At 33.4% G+C, this 21,630-nt stretch overlaps 1 protein-coding gene across 2 annotated transcripts in view; it reads left to right on the top strand.

The window, feature by feature from the left end:
* Positions 1-21,630, top strand: part of Vps13B (vacuolar protein sorting 13B) — a 150,800-nt gene that overhangs the window by 115,651 nt on the left and 13,519 nt on the right. For both annotated transcript variants that reach the window (XM_085944956.1, XM_085944964.1), the window contains exons 62-73: positions 955-1,056; positions 2,030-2,127; positions 4,243-4,429; positions 5,296-5,484; positions 5,699-5,855; positions 8,426-8,592; positions 8,723-8,818; positions 9,819-9,879; positions 15,297-15,445; positions 15,924-16,170; positions 17,260-17,543; positions 19,237-19,372. In XM_085944956.1, the coding sequence (XP_085801082.1) occupies positions 955-1,056; positions 2,030-2,127; positions 4,243-4,429; positions 5,296-5,484; positions 5,699-5,855; positions 8,426-8,592; positions 8,723-8,818; positions 9,819-9,879; positions 15,297-15,445; positions 15,924-16,170; positions 17,260-17,543; positions 19,237-19,372 (1,873 nt within the window). The remainder of the gene's footprint in view (positions 1-954; positions 1,057-2,029; positions 2,128-4,242; positions 4,430-5,295; positions 5,485-5,698; positions 5,856-8,425; positions 8,593-8,722; positions 8,819-9,818; positions 9,880-15,296; positions 15,446-15,923; positions 16,171-17,259; positions 17,544-19,236; positions 19,373-21,630) is intronic.

Below are 21,630 nucleotides of genomic sequence, written 5' to 3' on the forward strand. Positions count from 1 at the left end.
AGCTATGAAAATTGAATTAATGTTCATATTGAATCTAATAAAATTGGACACCGTATAGTATATCGTCGGTATTTTGTAAAAAGGGCGAATTAACCAAAATGCTATTTTACAGGAGGATTTTTAACTTTTGAGATTTATTTGTTTATTACCTGTAGATGATTATAAATATCTAACAAGTTTATAATAAAGCTTAGAAAAAATACTCTTATTATAATAGGTATTATTATATAATATTTTAAAAGGCCTAATATGTCACATTTGCTTTTTATTTCGTAATTTTAATTAATTTAATTTTAGTCGATTATTGTTTTTAAGTACTTTCCTGTGGAGATACAAATTCGCCGTTTTTACACAACAAAGCTAGTGGGGTACATATTGTATTTTCATTAAAATCTCGATTTCGCCAAAATGGTTGATTCGCCCTTTTTACAAAACACCGACGATAATATGGTCATCTCTTTCCGATAAGAAAGCTCATGGCGAACTGTGCCACGGTGAAATATTTTACGTACAATTTACATGTAACCGGGGAATAGTGCCTGTTAGGTGGAATTAAATGAAGCAAATAAGAGATGTGCACCCGTACATATCATGTGAATACATGTGATACGTATCAGGTGAAAAATTCATTTGGGTGAACAGAGAATTAATTATTGACGGCAATAATAAATTGGGATGGACTATAAATTGTTTTTTCAGAGATAAAAATTTTCCAACCTGCCATTATATATGTGAAATCGACCTATTAGTAATTGATTCTACAGTTTTATAAAAGAAAATGTATATTTTGGGTGTTTAAATTTCGTTATTTATTTCGCATGAAAGACTTTGTTTTTGTATAATATGTTGATCAATCCATTTATGCATGATACGTCCAGCTGAGTATCATTATGATTTGATGAGTGTTAACCAGATCATATTGTTGTAAATTCACTGTATTTTTTATGTCCACAGGTTTCCATGTTAAGCATTTCCTACAATATGAAAGAAAATATCAATATTCTACGCCTCTCGAGCAAATACATTTGCATCAATCAAACAGACTTGGATTTACTGGTGAGAATTATATTATCTATTTAGAACTTCAAGGAAATTCAATATGTACTGACAGTATTGACCATTATCGGGTCGACTCATAGAAATATGACCATCGTTGATTGCGATACATAGCAATTTTCAATCTATAAATATATTGAACATACATAATTCATCTATTCATCAAACCTGCATCTCTCGGGTTTCGCTCCCATGCACATAGACTATTATGCTATAGGCGTCATAATTCATTGCGGCAAATTTTAACAAACGGCTCTTAATACTCTCTGAAACGCTATCCAAATTAAGTTACTATTGGCGATTGGCTTTTGTATTTTGTATAGGGCGCGAAACTCGAGACATGTAGGTGCTGGATATATTGATTATAATATAATTTCTCAAAAGTGTTTTCAAAATTATGTACGTTCAATAATTAGAATGGTACATTCTTAAATCTTGTGAATTATTCCATTGAATAATAAAAATAGTTAATTATAAGTGTATTTTTCTATGTTAAGAAATATTAAAATTTTGTCTCACGCCACAAATGCATTTTTTGCCGCTGATGCAGCGAGACGCTCAGTGTCTAATTTTAGATTTGTGCCACTTACAGAAGACCAACAGAACCTTAAAAATCACCAACGCTTGTCTGGAATTCGCCCGTATTCCAAACCAATAACAGTTTTTCGCGGCTGCTTGGAACTCGGCCGTAAATCTTCGTAATCATATAACGTACATTCATAATGTAAAATATATTATTATCTTGCAATAAATATCACGTCATTCTGCATATAACAATACGATGTTCTTCTTTATCCCCTAAGTATCCATACACCATCAAACGCCATCATCCATTTCATTACACCACACCAAGCAAGAGAGGGCAGGGCGCCAGACGCCCTTTCTCCACCACTACAGAGGTAGAGAGAGTAGGTATCTATATTAAAAATATTATTAAAATACATTACGCAAACCTTGTTATTTTGAATTTCAGGTTTTACCTCTTGCCATACCATTGAATTCTACCGAAGTTTTTAGGATGTCTGAAGATGGACTAAAACAAAGGATCGAAATTTCAAACAAAGACAAAGGGTATAACTTTTTTTAATAACTGAATTTTACTACAGTAATCATCATCATCATTCTTATTATCAGCCAGGATTGATCTACTGTTAGATGAAGGCCTCCTCTAGCTCCCTCCAATCTTCTCGGTTCTTAGTTCTTCGCTGCCTGTACATCCAATGAACTTTATGAGGTTGTTCACTCAGTCGGGTTTTAGGGCGTACCTGTGGACTTTCAGTGCACCTTGGGTACCATTGTATGATGACATTTTTGTCCAGCAGTTATCCACTCGCATCCTACATTGCATCGCTAAAAGGGCCCGTAAACGAGCATCAAAAATTCTATATTGCCAGTACAATTGCCAAAAAAATGGTGTAACTATTGCCCAGTTGCTGGGCAATGTATGACCCACCATCAGTGTCGGACAAGTGAGGCTGATGTATTTTGTGCGTACACGTGACAACAATGGCCAGCAATGAAGTTTCTGCACCATATCTCGCCTAAATAATCACATTAACAAATCAAAAATAAAATAAGGATTTGGATCGGGTCCTACTTAAACAAACGTGAAACAATAAGTAATATAAACCAGAATTTAGTTATTGATAATTATTTATTTAAAATCTTTACAAGAATGACAAAAATTGACTTTTAGGAGGTATTTGTTAAATACAATTAGTGCGAAGAAAAAGAAAGTAGATACAGTTATGAAGAAAGCAACACTGGTTACTATTATACTGCCAGTCACTCTTCGATTTTTGCCAACTGGAGATTCATACACAGAGTTAAATGTATTTATTCAGGGTGTTCAACTCTTCGATTGCTCATATTGTTCCAGATCCAGACGTTTGTGCAGCTTTGATAATTGGCCTTTTCATATTTTGATTATTATATAGTTTGGCTTCCACGTTCCATAGTTCAAGACGTAAATAAATCTCGTTAATAAGCTTCAATACCCTGTGGTTTGTTCATTTATTCATTGTACGTAGTGTGAATTGACGATTAGTAATAAAATAACACCATAATAATATTAATAACGACACGGCGAAAAATTATAACAATGTATTGTTGTATCAGTTGTCTATTTTGATTATTATATAGTTTGGCTTCCACGTTCCATAGTTCAAGACGTAAATAAATCTCGTTAATAAGCTTCAATACCCTGTGGTTTGTTCATTTATTCATTGTACGTAGTGTGAATTGACGATTAGTAATAAAATAACACCATAATAATATTAATAACGACACGGCGAAAAATTATAACAATGTATTGTTGTATCAGTTGTCACTAATGTTTTTATTTTTGCTCGGGGTGTGGTCAAACAGAGACCCATATGGAGCAGAGCAAGAATGAAATAGATTTATCTAGCAATTATTGCCATATTTTCGATTACATTCGATATTACATATATCGACCAACCATATTGCCAGAGAGCATGGGCAATAGATGTAAAGTTTCGGGAACGTAGACTACTCTTGTCATGTTTTGGGGAACTATTAACGGCGACACAATTGCCGTAAAAAGTGGCTCGTTTACGGGCCCCTTTACTATTGTCTGCTTTCTCATCCATTTGTTGTTTATTTTCTGATCTTTCTGTGTTATGCCCAACATGCACTTTTCCATGGCATGTTGCGTCACTCGTGATTTTTGGATTTCTTTTATATTAAGAGTCCATGTTTTACATGCATACGTGAGTATTGATAGCACACATTGGTTGAACATTTTACCCTTAAGACACACTTTGAAGGCACTTTTGAAGATACTATTCAGGTGCCCAAATGCACTCTATGCCAGTTTGGTTCTGTAAGCAATCTTGTCATACTTACCGCCATCAATTGACAGTTTGTTGTCCGAGATAGATGTAGTCATCCCACTTTCGGGGTGAATCGTCTTATGCATTATGAAGTCCATCAAGATATAAAAAGAAAGGACTAAAGTACATGGCCTTGCTTGACCCTGACGTGATTCCGAAGAGGTCAGAGGGCACCTTAAATCACAATGTGGACTATCAAATGCCTTCTCGAAATCTGCTCGTACTGTACATAACACCATTATCAAGACTAGCCTACCTGTTTTATACCTATTTGGCATATTGTTTTCATTTTTAATGCGAATCAGTTTGTGATCATTGATAATTTTTACAGTAACTTGGGAAGACCAATTACATCATTCTACAAAAGTTTGGGAGCTACCGATATGGACAGAGATGGAACTTGGGCACTTTTTATTCAATTAGCCTTAACTACTGAAGATCGTACATTCTGCTGTCCGCTGAGAGTCGACAATATCCTGCCAAGGATTTCCCGGGCGATTAAGTGTGGATCAACAACTGTAAGCAATTATTTTCTGTAACATTGACGATTTTAAAATTATCTTTTTATCCTTTACACTAGTGATGAGCAACCTTTCTTTTCATGAGGGCTAAAATAAATACCAGAAACTACTTGGGAAGGGAAAGGGTTAAGTTACTCGCATATTCAAATTTAATAACCTTTAAAGTTAAATTAATTATGTCAAAACAGTTTACAAAAATACTTACCTATTATTAAGGTACTATTTCTGAAATAATTACTCGAGTGAACAAGAAGGGATATCCTCACAGAACAGATTAATAAATAGATATAGATAAGCTATACCCCAATAAACTACATTTTGAAGCAGGGTCTTACGAAAATGAAACACACATTATAAACGTGCAATAGTGTGTGTTGCAACCTTCAAATACACCAATTTAGAGTGAGCGTTAGTGCATAAACCGAGAGCAGTTGTCAGAATAAAGAACAAGTGTAAAATGATGTATTCTTGACACAAGTTTAAGTTTATCTCTTATTCTTCCACACTCGAGATCGGTTGCCTGTTACTCCACACCTGTTACATATTTCAGTTTCTATTAATTCTGTGTTCCCTCGATATCCTCTTTCTTTCTATAGTAACGTACTAAAGCAGAGATAAAACGTTTATCGATGCAGTCTTGATAATGGTGTGACAACTGAAATTGCTATTAACCAATAAACCAATTTTTAGAATTATATATAATCAATTTGTTCAATAGAATATTACCATGAATGCTGACTCAATTAATGACACATTTTTGATTTATTTTGTACACGTTTTGCGAACAAACACTGGGCTTTCTTGAATTGAATTTAACAGGCTATTATTGTCATCTGAACACAATTTATTTTCTTTGTTTTCAGATTCCTATTGTAGTGACATGTCAGGAGTCTCGTGGCCAAATCTTCATCACTCTACACAATGACCCCTACCCAGAATTACTTCTTGAAAACAATTCCAATATAGCGATTGCTGTTGGACAAGTTCGTGGGCCTCCTTCCAATGCAACAGACGACTATTCACAAACATCAAAACCTTACATTAGTCCAATGGTAAGTGATTATTAATTTTATCACTACTTTTATTCGAAAACTATGTGTTATTGAATTGGCTATATTATCAATGACACCCTCATATATATTACTATTATTCCACTATAATGGAGAAATGACATCCACTAAAATGGTATAATTTGATACTTTTGCCTCATTTAGTGTATTAATACAGAGGGCTACTGTTATAGAAAAACTAATTTTCATCTTACAGATAGCGAATGAATGTTCGCACTGTAACTGGAATTGTATATTGGAACCCGGCACATTAACGCATTATACACTCCCCACTCTGTCGGAAAAATACCCAAACGTGGATGTGACACCAGGAGAAGTGGAAACTTCAAGACTCGCATTTGCATACGTCACTGGTGAGTACTTTGTGATATGTATAATTTATTATAATGTAATATCAACAAAATTATCTATGCATCCTACAAGTGCAAGAGAATATATTGACACCCGAAACTGAAATAACTGAACTGGTTTGTAGTACAAAAAATGATTATGATGATAAATGATGTAAATCACCTTAAAGTTCTGAAAATAAGCTGACAAAGAATATCCAATAGTGTGTATCAAAGTATGAAAGAAGGCCGGCTGAAGATAGGATAGGGACAAGTAGACAGTTATTGGAGGAAGTTAGGAGCTACCTCATCTTCTTGATGATGATGATTTGTGAAGCACCCGATAATATCTATCATTTAATCTAAGATTTGATTGTTTCACAAATACAATATGTCAAATAACTGTTCAATTGACTTTTTGGAAGCCTCGGAGTACACTTTATTGAAATTAAATAATTTAAAAAAAACCTTAGATATATGTAGAAAAAAAGTTGGACCAAGTGTGATTCAACTCACATCTTTACTGTCTGTGTGATTGCTCTCCTAACCTATAATGCCATTCTGGTCAATTGAAGATAATATATTACACATAAACAAGATCATGTATTACAAGCAGAACTTAACACGCTTGACTACTGTTCTATACATAAGAATGTTATGTCACTGACTGGTCTATTATCTCAGTCAGAAGTTTTCAGGATCTAAAGTGCGAATCAAATTGAGGTGCATGTCATGGTGCCTGTCGCCTACTGTCACGCTGTCGCGGCCACAAATTTAGTCTATGGTTTCGTCATTTTGCAGAATATGTTGAACCACCACCATCTCTGTAAATTCACTGAAGAATGACACTGATGAAGAGTGCCAACTATAATGTATTAGTAATTTAAATTATTATTAATTATTCATCCTAATTTCATTTAATTTTAACAGTTTCTACATGTGCGTACGTTAAAATACTTGTGGCATGACATCCATAGATAATATTTTGAACAGAACCCAACCTGCAGACCATAGATAATAGTCAACATTCTTATCGAAAATACATAGTGCCAACCGCTAAAAACAAAATAAAACGTGATTTTGACAAGACATTCGAATAATGTAGGCATGTGAAATATGATAAAAACGTTCAAAACGTCATGCAGGTGTCGGTGCAGTGCAGTTCAACATGAGATGACCTCATTGTTGTTTTAGTGATTTCGGTAGATTTCACCAACTAACAATGTTCGTTAAAAGGTTCAAAATATGCTACGGGATGGGAACATCAGTCTGATAACATTTTAAACACCAAGAACAATGACATGACACACTTTTTTCCCGTAGCGGCTGCGTATTGTGACGTCACGTGATAGTCCACGACATACACCTCAATTTGGTTCACGCTTAATGGTTTTCAATTATGTACAGCTATCGTTAAATTGTTGCCGTGTTGGATTTTATCCTTGTCATTTTTCTCAATGCTGTCATAAAATAATAGCGATATTGCAACAAAATGCTGCAAGTTCATCACAATAGCTTTTGCTGATACATTGCTAATTTTGGCCAAAACATCCCTTACACCTTTTTGAATAGCACCCTCGATATACACATTAACCCTTTTACTCCCAGCTGATTTAGCCTAGCATATGTGAAAACTCCCAAGCGTTTTTTGCCAAAAAATCGTCGATTTAGTTTTTTTTAAATAAATAACTCTACACATTTTAAAAATTTGAAACTTTTTTTGTGTGTTCTCAATGGTGTATAAAGCAATAATAAGTAATAATATTGATAGTTTTCATCAATAAAACAAAAGAAAAAAATAAAGTATATATATTTATTTAGAAATGAACGGATAAAACTGTTTGAACTACAAAACAAGTGTGACAACATTTTTTATTTATAATTGATATATCAAATTTTATAATATAATCTAAAAGTAACAGAAAAAAAAATAAACATATTATTTCTCTCAAAATCGTATAGTGTCAAGGTATTCAAGAATATTATTCAATTCACGAAATCGCAAGAGAATTCGATACAGTATCGAGGACTAACTGATATGGGAATGAAGTAATTTCAAAAAATAAGTTTCAAAGCACTAAATCATTTATAATAATATTTATTCATGTATTCTTTCACCATCTACCAAAAGAACAGTGGGCATCCATTGTTTGTTCGGTCAGTTCATAAAAATTACAAAATTCATTTTGTAATGTGATATATGAATCATGAAACAACTAAAAGAAATATCAGAATTTAAAATGTGTCATAAAAATAATGTTTTATTATTTTTATGACCCTCTTTGGTCTCGAGTTCGACAGCAAGAGCAATTATGACTTGTGAGTTATTAGGGTATGACATAATTATAAATAAGTATGACACTAAAATAAATATTAGTTACACCCAACACAGAGTGAATATAGTGCTTTGTCTACACCAGATGAAATATGACGGGAAAAATTTTTAAATAAATCGTAAATTTGGTTCCAAACTTTCGGCCGATGGATCGGCCCAGATGGAGTTTTCGCATATTTCGCCGAAATATCGGCCGAATGGGAGTAAAAGGGTTAATACAATATATATAGTAATAACAATATGCCTGTCTTTTTTACAGGAATTGACTACCCTTATATCTGGTCATCTCCTGTAAATGTGAGCGCAAATACGGCAGCCGTGGTACAGGAACTTCCCATAAAGTTACCAAGCCATGAGGGTAAAATTAAAATAAAGGTTGTCCCACACTGTCATTCCACGCTTGTTACCATCGACAATATTACTGAGGTAAGATGGTTAAAAAAAAAATATTTTTCCTATACAAATTACACCCACAGTGCCCAAGTGACTGCCGTGTCGGCTTATAATGTCGTGAATATGAATCCCTCTAGGTAGTTTAAATTATTGTCTGTTCTAGGATGATATTTCTGCAAGCGACATACGATCTCGACTTATTGGTAATATTTCACCCATGGCGAAGAATCGCGATTGCAGGAATGATTATAATGCTATGGTGAGTGCTTTATAAATAATAAAATCAATTATACCCATAATCAACCTTCACCTTTTCCCATTCCATGTAATGCATAATGGATAACCCCACCCCACTTATTCACATTGGTAGGGCACTCAAACAATTCTTAAAACAGTGAATATAAATTATTTTAAAAACAAAATGAATATTCATGTATTGTTTAAACCAAAACAAACTAAGTATGCAAAAGGCAGAGACCCCAAAGAGGGTGGCATGGCGTGAGCATTGCATTCGCTTGATTTCGGCAGACACCCTACTGCCATGTAAGGCTCAGAACACACAGTTAGAAACCGCATTCCACAATTTATTCCCATTATAGGATTCACTTCCTCAAATGTTTGCATTTAATTATCTCAGAAGGTAGATTGACATTATATAATTCTCTCTTAAAAGTGACCATGAAGAATCGTCTTAAGCTTAAAATCAGAATAGATCCAATAAAATGATACCAATTATATGCAATGTATGAAATTTCATCCAAAGGAGTATCAGATTTTCCACTCTTTTTGTATAAATACGTAATTCTCAATGTTATTTTGATGGTATTTTCCCCCTCTGATTATCTGTGGGTCTATTCTATACTTATCGAACACTAAATTGATAAATAGTATCAAACTTAGGGTAGGTTTGTATCAAAATATTAGCACTTATTGTAACAATTACACGAAGCCGGTTTTTATTGTTGCAATAAGTGCGATATTTTAACAGCAGCAAGATAGATGCTGTTAAAATATAGCACTTATTGCAACAATAAAAACCGGCTTCGTGTAATTGTTACAATAAGTGCTAATATTTTGATACAAACCTACCCTAAGTTTGATAATATTTTTCACTTTATCACTTTAGCGGTCGATAAGCATAGAATAGACCCACAGGTCTATATAATTAAATGATGCAATTAAATGCTTGAAAAATAATATTATGTACCTACCCACGTCTCTATAATTTTCTGTATATATTCATTAAATACTTTTTTCAGGCAATCATTGAGACGTCTAACGAAATGTGTCTTCGGAAGGATATTATATCGAAATCTGATGGTAAGTAGTTTGGGTTGATCACTCGATTATAATCAGATTAAATGTAACAACCCTCACCCTGCAGCGATGATATGAAACAGACTTACACGCTGCACGGTCTCGTAAGAGGCAGGACAAATTTAATGATCAATAAGAAAAATACTAATTAATACAAATTATTTTGTATTTTTCAAATATTATATTATTTTACTCGACAATATGTCAGCGGAGGTTTTCCTGTCTTTTTACTGCACTTGACTTCACCTTTTGGGCTTATATTTTGATGCACTCAATACTGGACCCTGTATATTCTGTGACTGATGGATATGGATTTAGGCCACGTATTCAAACCTAACCATTAGCCAATAAAATTCTCTCACCACTAGGGATTCCAATCCCGGGATCCCGAGCTATTTTCGGTACCTATGAATCCCGGGATTGATAAACATAATCCCGGGATTTCGGGATTGATTTTTTTTATCAATTTTTATGGAAAATATAACAGAAAAAATACTTTTAATAAAAAATAACTACATTAAAAATAAACTGAGTTTGAATGAAGTTTGATTTATACCCGTGTGTAGGTTGGGGATTCATTTTATTTTTTCACATGGATTATTAAAAATGAGAAAGATTGGAAAAAAACAATGCTTCGCACTTTTAACAAGGTAATTCCGCCATGATATCATACATTTTACGGCAGTTTCATATTTGGCGACTAATTAGATTTATGAAGCGGAAAGGCCATAAGTACGCCATGATTATTTGCTTTACTATTTTAAATCTCGCTAATCCATTCATTATGTCTTTACCATCAGAAACTGCAATCTCATATTAAATTCACATTATTATTTATATTACAATATTATTTACTCCATTAAACTTGTGTATTTCCAAGATTGAACGTATACAATATTAACAATAAATGTCTTAAATAGTATAAGTTATACTAGATTTATTTTTGACCGATTTTATCAATGTTATTTTTAAATATAAAAATTTTATATTAAAAATGGAAAAAAATGACACCAGTCCCGGGATCCCGGGATTGTCAAATTGTAATCCCGAAATCCCGGGATCAGAATTTTGGCTCGGGATTGGATTCCCTACTCACCACCAATATTTTCAGAAAGATTCGAATATAAGGCAAACCCATTTACTATTATATTATCTTACATTTATGTATAACTTAATAGATGGAACTATTACATTAGAGGGAATAATACAACCCTTTTTGTATTGCAGAACTTGATAACGATTTATTAACAATTTTATGTGATGATTCAATGCGAATCTCTTGCTGCTAATTTAATCATTAACCTTAGGAACACCTTTTCAACTTCAGTCTGACGAAGCAGAACAGCCAGGGGAAAAATAAAACATTCATTTTTGTCATATCTATTTATTAATTAAATACTTATAAAACTTAAGTTAGTAAAAACCTCAATTTATCTGCTTGATTTTGATAATCATGCACAACTCCACAGAATTATTAAACTCATTATTTCATTGTACCTAGTCACCCAAGTATTTTGAACATATTAGATTGATTAAGACGAGATATACCTAGCTTGCCGGCAACATTGAGTCGAGTTCTGTTTAATTGAGGCTTTCCAGCGAACAGGAATGCAGAAATTATATAATTTGATTTTTTGGTGGCGTATTGAAAACCTGTGTCCAATATAAGTCCATATAACATATCGTCGGCCTACTATGCAAATCTTCTATGTCTGTTTTATGTAAATGTTCTGGAGAGAATTAAAACGTATTATTTAATACATTTCTCTTAAAAATAAAAAAGTTTCTTCTACGATATTATTACACTTTAGTACACTCTATTACTTCTCTCTTTTTTGATATATCATAAATTCAAATTATTTTTATTTATAAAATAAATTTAATAAATAATACGTTTTAATTCTCTCCTGAACATTTACATAAAACAGACATAGAAAGTTTGCATAGTAGACCGACAATATAGAGATACGACAATTTCAGTATTAAGGTGATGTCTCTAGGTAAAGTTGTTATCGAAAAATAGCTAGAAAAGTTTATTAATCGGTAAATATATATTCAAAAGTAATGAGAAAAATAAAATTAAAAATTAATATGTATCGTGGAGTTCTATATACCAAAAATACGTGTCAAATTCGGTACATTTCTATCGGGTGGTAAGAATGAATGACATAAGATTTATTATCAAAATTACGATAAAAATGTACGTAAATCTATTACCTAGGGAAACGCTAAACGTTAATTGGAATTTATTATATCCTTATATCTTTTTTTTCACATTTAAAAAACAGCGATTTAGAGGTTAGAAAGCATGCAATTAAAATCGAAACATCTCGGTTCAGACGTAATTAATCGCAAAAAACGCTTAGCGTTTCTATTAAAAATATTATTTATTAATTTTTAGGCCAGTTATTTAAATTTAATCTTGTATTTTTGTATATTAACGAATCGATTGTAAATAAAATGAATATTTGACAAGACTTTATCGACATGTGCTGCTAACGCGGAAATAAATCGAACCATTTTTGAAACAGTACTTGCATAGATTAAAAAATACATACACACACACATACATTGAAAATAAAGGTTCGCCAGGTACGAAGACAAAGACTGTGTTAATTCTGCTGTCAATAATTTTTGTTTGCGATATTGGAGCATATGTCAATGGACTACATATATCAACCTCCACTTTCTGAAATAGTGTTGTGTAATTATTTCAGATATTTATTACTGTTTTGACGTACCTACCTTTTATAAAGCGATTTTAAAATAAATATAGTTTCATAATAATATAAAGAAAGCATACGAGCGAAAATGCCTAAGATACTTCTGACACACATCAAATTTAATCTTTGTCTAGTAACTGTACAATTTATCCATATTTATGTTAAGTGTTTAAAATGTTATAAGTAAAAAAAAAATCGTCTATTCACGTGGTAGTCGCAAAAATTATGAACAATATACAATGTTAAAAATAATAAGAATTGTTAAAATTTCTAGTCACAATATTATTCAAAGACAAATTAACCCGATCAAAACAGCCTCGACAAACTTCCACTTCACTAACTTTTGTTCTATATGTTTATCCTGGATACAGCGGCAAACACATTTTGAAAATAGCCGATATACTGGATTATTTGTTAGTTTGGGTTAGATTAAGTTAGATTAGGTTAGGTTAGGTAATCCTAACAAATAATCTAGTATATCGGTTATTTTCAAAATGTGTTTGCCGCTGTATCCAGGATAACCGACTTGTACCCTAACTTTAATTGCATACATACTAGTGTACTATATTTGGGCTATCGAACGTTTATTCCTGTCTACGGCCTTAAAATTATTATCTACGTGCCTATTATAACTGTCTGTCATCGTATCAAAAAGTGGAGGTTGATAATTTAGTATGCTAAGAATAGTAAAGAATATACGCTAGCTAGGGTAAACAATTCAGTGAATGAACACATAAGAGATGAATTTGAATTTAAATAAATTAAATTAAAACAACGATTAAATTAACTAAGAAAATTATAACAATAGGTAGGTACAATAAATTGTGTATAACCGTAGTATTACTAATTTTATGCCGTGATGCTTTGATAGTTGGACTTTTCATAATATTTGGATCACTATTTAGTTGCTCATTTATCTGCCACATCATAAAGCCGTAAATATTGTTTTTTTTACGAAGCAATCATAAATACAAAAAATTAAGATCTACTTTTCAATCATAGTAGATACCTAGGAATATGGTATAGGTGTTGATAATTTTTTATTATTTATTCGAGATCTTCAGGGAATTACAAAAGTCCACACCTAGAAACCACTGGGCCAAAAAGGTTTCTTTTTATATCTCCAAATCCATTTCACTTACATAACATAGGTAAAATAAATATAACTATCTTTTATTTTATTTTGCATTTACGTTAAAATCGACATTAGAATTTTTCAACGATATAGCGTTCTGTCTTTATCTTAGAATATTATGTAATCAGTGGTGCACTTACCTCAAATTCTAAATTTTTTTATTATGTTTTACAATTTTTTTTAAATTTGTCACTTATTTTGTCCTTGGGTTTGCTTATCAAGATTTGTTCCCATGTTTATTTACGTTTTTTCTTACTTCCAACTTTTTTTTTATTCAATTCGTTGCGTGTCTTACTTTATTTTTATCTCAGATATAGTTAGTTAGTTAATACAAACCTTCTACTCTCTGGAGGCCCATATGATCCCATTAGGATCGGACATGGTTGACTATGTCATAATTATTATAACAACTATAGTCGAACTCGGTTATTACAATCTCGGACATAGCGAGATCTCGGATGTAATGAGAAAACAATCGTTGACATTTGGTATATGATTTTCTCCTTACATTTTTTTCACTGTTATAACGAGAAACTTATCGGATATACCGAGCTAAAATACTGTTAATGTGTTGATTGTTTAAAAACATTTCGACCCTAAGCAATAAAATCCGATCGGACAAGATGCCGCCGGGGACGGATTACGTTTATGACACTAGTTAAATGTCTAATTGTTGTTTTCGCCGACAATGAAAATACCTATTCTCTGATATAACGAGTACCGCTTATAACGAGCAAATTCAGCCGGTCCAACCTTCCTCGTAATAACCAAGTACGACTGTATATTCCTTATTTTGTTTAATAATATTTCGAATGGCATTTGTTTTGCTATTCATTTAATATCCTTTTTTTATTCCACCTCTAGAAATTCGATGTAATTGTCAATTGTTCAAGATTAAACTCAATCTTATAAACATTTGAACTTAAATGTTCATTTACTACTATAAATAAACTTTACTGTAGAAAAATATTTATATTAGTATTGACAACGTAAAAAAATCTGGTTCATTGACTGGAGAGGTTACCCTTTATTGCCCGTGTAAAAAAACTACGGTAAACAAAATGAAAAAATCATAAACACTTTAAATCAAATCAAATAGACATGTGAGAATTGTAAATATTTTATGGGGTAAATATTAATTGTAAATATTTTTACATAGGTAAGTAAATATATAATAAATTTAAATGCATTTTCATCAAGCTTATGATTTTTAATATGTGGCGACACTCAACATTTTATTTTAAATTTTATTGCCATCTGGTTGCGATCGACCAAAGTTTTTAGTAATCATTTTTAGAAATTCATGGTAAGACGCCTTTAGATGGCGTTGGAAGTCACATTTCATCGTAAATTGAGCCAAAGGCTTCACCTTAAATGTTATATTTTTCCTGAAAGGTCACAGTTATATTTATTGCTGTTCTGTTTATTCATGGAACACTTTGATAGTATAAAAAAGCTCCATTTGTATAGAAAAAGGTATTCTTCAAATTTTTGGGTAATCCTAATTAATTACAATATTTTTTAAGTATTGGAATCAAATAATGAAATTTTTTTTTTTTCAGAACCTCAAGGCAATTTTAAATTTACCATTCTGCTAGACTACCTAAATGTTATATTAACAACGGAAAATAGCATTGACAATGCAACTCCTACTGATGTTATTTGTCTGACTGGTGATGATATAGTTTTTACGTCTACCCCAAATAATATGGTATGAAATATTTATAATAACTTTCAACATTTTAATTAGATTGTATTGGATTCTCATTCCTCCGCATCTTAGGTAGGAGACCATCAAAGCAAAATCCTATGTTGATGCAGCCACTCTACAAATGGACCATTCGGGAAGATTAACTAGCTGGGTGGCCCTTCTTCTACCCTACTTGGAATTCTCACCTCATGATGCTGGTGGGTCCAAATCCCAGAGCTGTTTCAAATTTACATGTTGTTTTGCTTTTAAATATGTGTGTGTATTTGGATTCATTCCGTCTGACCCACATAGTCCAATGTGCAATGCATTAACTTCTCATATTGGGGGTCCCAGAGTCGATTCCCGGTGATTCCGTAATATATCACTGATTTTCCATATATTTACTATGTGTCAATATTTCATATTATTTATTTATTACCTTTATAGGCAGATTTTGGAATTCTATTTAGTAAAATAAAACCATAATATCTCTTTTCAGGGTAATACAAATATCCTAACGGCAGGCAATCTACAATTAGACAATCCACTGTATCCATTTGGCGGCAGCTATGATTTCGGTGTAATTTTGATTAGCCAGACAAAATATGAACCTCAAAATAATGATAAATTATACAATTTTGGCATTATGAATGTTGGTAATATTGTGAATTCGATACGGAGCAACTGCCTCTTCACATGTCGAGCTGAAGTCGAAGTTTGGAGTCATCGATCTGTCACTAATTACGGTAACTTTCCTAGAATATTATTTTATCAATACATGAGGAGCAAACATTCAAAACGTGATTTGTCACACAGATGTTGAGCTGAGATAATCAAGAAAAACATATTGTACTCAAAATGGTTTTTTTATTATAAAACTGTTTAAGGAAAGAATTTTAAACCTGGTATTTTGTATAATCCAAAATTCGCGGAAGTGGTTCATTTTTTGATTTGAAATTTGGACAAAACACGATTTGCATGAAACTTGTGGGCAAAACACTATTTGAATGAAAATCAAGGCATTATATTTTTTTATAGGATAAAAGGTTCTTTGAACACTGATTCTGGTTTCCTTTCATAGATTTAAATATGGACTATCAGAATTGACAATAAACGGCATTTTTCAAAATGTGTGACAAATCACTTTTTGAATGTTTGCTCCTCACATATTATCATCTATTAACGATTTTTGATATTCTCTAAAGACCCATGATATTATGCAGAGATTGTTTGTTAATTACGCCTTTCGCATGTTTATGGATACCTTTTGCATTGGGAATGGTTAGCAACCACCCCATGTAAAAAAATCTCTTAATATAATTTAATTTTAGGTCACATTTCCTCCATAAATAAAATCACACGATTTTCGATATTTTTAAACCCCTCCCATCAACGTCACAAAACCTTTTATTCTCATCTAAATTACGTTACTTTTTTAACTCTCCCTTGCATTTGTTAATAAACAAATTCATTGAAATTATCGATTACAGCATAATGCCATCACATAATATTTTATTTTCAGGAAAATGAGTTTATATTTGATTGAATATTGTAACTTGACATTTTCTACACAAACCATCACTATATCAGACCCCTTTTCATTAGCTCGATAGTTTACCTTTAGAAGAAAGATAAAATAAATGTGTGTAATGCTTCATTTGTAATTTTCTTGTGCAATTCAATATTCGCGAATCCTATTTTTGCACATTTTTCTGGATCGCATTACCTGCATAAAATACAAAAGTTTTACTGTATTATAATAAATTCATGTGTTCGAATTTGATAAAAATTATTTAATGTTTAGAAATAAGTATACCTTAAATTAAATTTTTCAGGTCTGTCAACACTCCGCATATCATCTCAGCCGATATCTGCCTATTTTGAGGATATTTACATGTCGAAACTTCTGGAATACGCCACAGACTTTATAGCAATCCATTCAGATGATGTTTGCCCACACATTAGCCATATGCTGAAGGCAAATGAAGAAAATATAACCAGGGCAGTAGTCAGTGTGCCGGAGCACATTGTCTACGAAAGCTTGGCAATTGCCAGACCTATCCGGTTCAGAAGACTACAGTTGGATGACTTGAATATTATTTTGAGTGTTCATACCAGCGTAAGTGAATTTTTCAGCACATTTGTTTATTACATACTAAGGGCCAGATGCAGATGTCGCTGTTAAGTTATCCCAATTACACTCGTCCGAGGCTGCTGTGATGTGTTGTGTTAATCGCTTTTTTTAAGGGGGAAAGGATTAATCCAGCACTCCAGAAAATTTGTGACACTGTCACGGAATGGTTCGGTGTCACGACCTGAGTCAGACAGGGTTGTGTCCTTGCTCCATTTCTCTTCATCATCTTCTTTGACTTCATACTACGGAGGTCAATGCTAACTGATCGAGGCATATCTGTTACGTCCACGGTGAAGCTTTGTGACCTGAAATGGCGCTGTCCTATTCAACAACTCAATCGAAAGCATTCAAGAGACAATCGACAGGTTGCGTGACAACTCGTCTCGCGTTAATTTGAAAATCGACGTGAAGAAAACCAACGTTTCCTGATCCAGATTTCTCTCTGATTAGCGACGGGAAAAACAACGAGAGCATCGACAGCTTCAAATACCTGGGAGTACATATCACGGGAGATGGCTAGTGCAGAGAGAGCACGCTATCCGAATGGGAGCAAATGGCTGGAGCAACATTCAACTCGATGCGGAATGTTTGGGACTCACGATTGTACTCAGTCAAAGCCAAGTGCCGCCTATTCGGCACTTGCATTCTGACGGTGCTGCTTTACGGTAGCGAAACATGGCACCTTACGAAGGTTCAGAGAAACCGGATACTGAGCTTTGAGAACAGATGTTTGCGACGGTTACTGGGTGTTGCGGTGGGTATGACTTTATAAGTAACGAGGAGATAATAGAATGCACCAAGCAGCCGCCTCTCATCACTCTAATGAAGCTCGGCCACGTGCTGCGGATGCCAGAAGAGCAAACCTCAACCTGGCATGCCTGTTCTTCAAGCCAACCGGATTCCACCATCCTTGAAAGTCGCTAAATACTATATATAATGTATATGGCAGAGCTACGGGATGCTGGTATAAACTAGAACGATGCAAGAAGACTGGCTGCGCTGTGTGGTGTCCATATGCTCCAATTAAGGGGGGATATGGCCGAAAAAGAAGAATTACACTCAAACTAAATTACACGATATTTAAGTTGATATCTTCAGTGATTGAAAGTGCATTTTTTAAATTCTCACTTCCCATAACTTCATTAAAAACAGTGAAACTTCGAGTTTACATGGCCGGAAATCACACTTTTCCGCTATTTGCATATAGTTTCTGCAGTTCTGCTTCACTTTAATGGATTTTACTTCATTATCCAATATTACGTTTTTATGTCCACTAATTTACATCTTAAATATTTAAAATTTAATGACACGCATGACAATCATTGAAATGAATTTTAAGGTGTAGACGCACATGTGTGTTTTTATTTATGGGTACGTCTGCAGTGCCCAAGGATTAGCGGGTGCTCTTTTATTTTAGCTAATTTGGGTTGGGCACACGGTATTGTTCTGCATTTCTAATAATTATAAATTCACATCAAGTTAATATACACTTTAAATAGTTTAACAGTTGCTTTATAAGTGGTTTTATTGAATAAATCATTTATAAAACTGATTACGATGAGGTACTTCATTTTTGATAATATTATTATTATCATATTGTGTTTTTAGACATTTCAAATTAGATTAACTGGACACATTTTTATTTGTTGATTTTAAATAAAATTTTCTTTGATTTCAGGTAATTTTCTACATTGCAGTAGATCATAGCCCATTACAATTTGCAAACTTCGAACGATTGAACGTATCCACATCTAGCTATCAACTTGGACGTGCTCTCATGATGCATTACTTAGCAGAAATCATATTCGGTTTCGGTCAGTTGCAGGATATTAAAAAACCGCTTAATGATAACCACACACTACATTTCAATGCGTAAAGCTAGGATTTCCTAAGAAAGTGGTGCCGATATGTAGCGGCCGTAACATGACGTGATGTGGGGGACGTAATAAAACAGCCGTAAGAACGGTAACCAGAGATGTAAATTAAAAAAAAGACGCACAACGGTCAGTGAGCGAATTGCGGTGGAAAGTGGACGATCTAGACATAGCAGTATTAGTATATTTGTAAGATGAGGACTCATCGGAAGATGAAAACTGTCATCTGGAGGAAAGTGAGATATTTAAAAATCGTGTTACAGAGGGTGCATTTCAAATTTTAGTGCATCGCCATCTGCGCTGCAATGAGGAAAAATTCAGGCAATACTTTCGCTTAATACCAGTATTGTTTGATTATGTACTGAATCGTATAAGAGATGACTTAACTTCTGATATTATTCCACAGATTTTGTTTTAACTGGGTTATTCTATATATTATAGTCTTTGCTCTTCACATTATATAAAGCTTCATTGTTTTTTACAAAATCAATCAATATTTCGTCATTTTCGCTGGCCCAAATTACGTTTTCAGTGTTTGTTCATTTTTTATTTTAACCACTTCCCAGCTAGATTTTGGTGAGAAAGAGTGTCTAAAAATTGTCAGATATTTTTTTAAACATTTTTTGAACGATTTATTAAAAATTTTATTTTTACGTTTGTTTTACTTTTTTTCACATTAAATTAACACTTTTTTACAATATTTAAAATTTTATAAAAAATGTCAAATTTTCTTTTAACGTTTTATTATAAATTGTTTACATGTTTTTTTTACATTTTATCACAACAGATATGTAGGTTTATGTTTTAAATTTTACGGAAATAATTTTAATAAGTCTTTGGTATGGCAAATTTTGAAAAATTCAATACACAACCCTACATCACAATCTCGTCTCCTTCCGTATTCGTTTGTCGTTTTCATTCATATGTGAGCAGCATACTTTGCACGTCTAGTAGGCCTTTCTTTATTCGCCGTAGGTGGTATTGGTTGGTAACTAAAATGAAGCTAATAAGTATGAATAATATATACTTATTTCTTACGAACTTACTTCTAAAATGTGCTCAAAAATAACAAAAGTAACTAAATTCAAATTACAATAACATGCGACATACCTAACACAAAAATAACTATGAAATATATATACTCAGGCCCGCTCTGCCCGGCAGTAAATAAAGCTTTTATTATGTCATATGGCTCGTATATCACTCAAATACCAGTCAAAACAAATAATAAACTGTGTGACAAGTTGAAATACGATCTTCCCGAATGTAGCTCGTGATAAACATTCCTGTCAAGAAGAGAAAAAAAACGCCCGAGTGAGACTCGGGCTGGTCAGTGTGCGAAGTAAATCCGCGCCCGAGTCACACTACAATCATACAACTGAATGCTGATGTTTGTTTGGTCCACGTTTTGAATTAACATAACTAAATACCAACTGTCACTAACCAGCCAACTTTAACTTTACTTTTATAAGAATTAATGTTTCAAAAGGCAAAAATATTAATCTCTGCAGAGATTAAACTACAGTACACTCTCAGTAATCCGCCGCTCGATTATCCGACAACTACTATAATCAGCTGTTATTTTTACTAGTTGAAAGCACAAAATTAAGCTCTATAATTCGCCGGTATTCGATTGTCAAATTCAGTAGTCCGCCGCGTACAAGTATACAACGCAGATGAGACGGGTTTATTTTGGAAACTTCTCCTTCGTAAAACGTACGTTCATCGCGAAGAAAGTAATGTACCAGGGACCGCATCACAATTCTTATGCCGTGCTCCAATGCAACCGGGACACTTTGCACACACCGGGACATACACTGCAAGCTTTTGGTCATAAGGAAAGCCAGGAATCCTAAACCATTCAAGAATATCTACCTCACTGAACAACTGGTTGTGTCAAGTGATTTCTTCTTCTTCGATGGCGCTACAGCTCAAGTCGAGCCCTGGCCTCCTCCACCGCCGTCCTCCAGCCGGAACGGTCCTCCGCACATCTTTTCCAGTTCATGATTTTTAGCAGCTGGTTGGCATCTTTTGTAATGTTGCCACCCCATCGTGTGCGTGGCTTTCCCACTGGCCTTTTCCCCCTGGATTTCCTTTGAGGATCTTCTTCGGTATCCGTGACTCAGGCATGCGCTGGACATGGCCTGCCCAGTTCAGCCTCTGGAGTTTTATGAAGGTAGAGAGTTTTGAATCTTGGT

This window comes from Rhyacophila brunnea, unplaced genomic scaffold (genome assembly GCF_057557595.1).
Source record: "Rhyacophila brunnea isolate RB1 unplaced genomic scaffold, BYU_Rbru_1.0 scaffold_1, whole genome shotgun sequence".
Classification (NCBI taxonomy): Eukaryota; Metazoa; Arthropoda; class Insecta; order Trichoptera; family Rhyacophilidae; genus Rhyacophila; species Rhyacophila brunnea.